This window comes from Physeter macrocephalus, chromosome 4 (assembly GCF_002837175.3).
Source record: "Physeter macrocephalus isolate SW-GA chromosome 4, ASM283717v5, whole genome shotgun sequence".
In the NCBI taxonomy this organism is placed as follows: Eukaryota; Metazoa; Chordata; class Mammalia; order Artiodactyla; family Physeteridae; genus Physeter; species Physeter macrocephalus.
The window spans coordinates 40,674,297-40,675,682 of NC_041217.1; the positions used below are offsets into that span (position 1 = coordinate 40,674,297).

Genomic DNA, 1,386 nt, shown 5'->3' on the forward strand with positions numbered 1-1,386 from the left:
GTGTGTGCGTGTCTGTGTATAGCAGGCCTGTTTGTTGTTGGTTAAACAGCCTGTTCCTATTTCCCCAGCTAAAATCCGGCTCCCTGGGGCCAGTGTTTTACTGATTATTCATTCTGCAGACAGGACCCTTGGAGGCTGGAAACTAATTATATGCCTAAGAAGTCCCTCTTTGTTCCCCGGAGCAGCATCTATGTGTCTGCCCACCTCTCTGTGGCCAGGTGACCAGAGCTGAAGGACAGAAAGGGCAGAGTCTCTGGGGCCCCAGGAGCTCGGATGCTGCCCTCGAGTAACCTGTGGGTTTTCAGGGTCTTGGACAGCAATTCTCAACTGGGGGAGAGAGGGCTTTGTACTAAGAAAATGCATGGTTGATATCATAATTTTATATTTGGAAAATGAAAAAGAACCTGTGATCTTTGCATCATAAAATACAAAAAGGGTATGGAATTTTCATTGTTTTTAATGGGCCATGAATTTTTAAATGTGGAAAAACACTGGCCTAGGATGAGACAGCTGCAGTCCCGTCTTTGATGGGTGGATCCCCCAGGGGTTCCGAGGAGTGGCGCCGAGCAGGCAGGTGAGGTCCATCTCCCTGGGCCCTTATTCCCTCAAATTGTGTCTCTGTGAGGTTTGTAGCTTTCAATTATAATGAAACTCAATTCCTAACTTTCTGCAAAGATTTTTTTTTTTTTTAATTAGAGCATGTCATTTATGGAAACTAAAAAACACAGGCCTACAAAACCCATTTTACAAGGTGGCAAAAATACTGGGGTGCTGGCCCATGACAAGGGCTGGAGAGGGGACAGGGTGCAGGCAGCAGGGCTGAGGGGCAAAGGAAAAAAAAGGAAAGTGAGGACAAATGACAAATTGAGGGCCCTTACATGCGCCGGTGGGAACGTGCTGTACACTGAATAGTAGTGAACAACTTACATCTGAGACCCTTTGAGTAAGTTTGACTGGGGGGTCTAGCTCCCTGGGCCCAAAGCGGGGAGGAAGACTTTCCAGAATGGATCTTAGAAACCCACCTGCCCACAGTTCCTGCCTCTGCTGTGAGGGATTTCCTAGGTGCCAGGCCACCGGGCAGAGGGTCCACGGCCTCAGCACGTAACTAATTCTCTCCCAGGAAAGACTGTGGTACCACTGAAGCTCATCTCTACAGGCCCATCCCGGGGAGAGAAGAGGAAGGGGTCCCGGCACAGCCTCACGTGAGCCTTACAACAGCCTGTACTGAGCCCAGGGACCACTGCCTGCTCCCCCCATACTACCACTTGGGGTTCCTGAGGATTTTTTTTTTTTTTTTTTGTGGTACGCGGGCCCCTCACTGCTGTGGCCTCTCTGGTTGTGGAGCACAGGCTCCAGACGCACAGGCTCAGCGGCCATGGCTCACGG

At 50.2% G+C, this 1,386-nt stretch overlaps 1 protein-coding gene across 1 annotated transcript in view; it reads left to right on the top strand.

The window, feature by feature from the left end:
• Positions 1 to 273: 273 nt before the first annotated feature.
• The window catches only part of LOC114483904 (ethanolamine kinase 2-like), a 10,362-nt gene continuing 9,249 nt past the window's right edge, over positions 274 to 1,386 (top strand). Inside the window, exon 1 of the mRNA XM_055083871.1 lies at positions 274 to 286. Coding sequence (XP_054939846.1) covers positions 274 to 286 — 13 coding nt within the window. The remainder of the gene's footprint in view (positions 287 to 1,386) is intronic.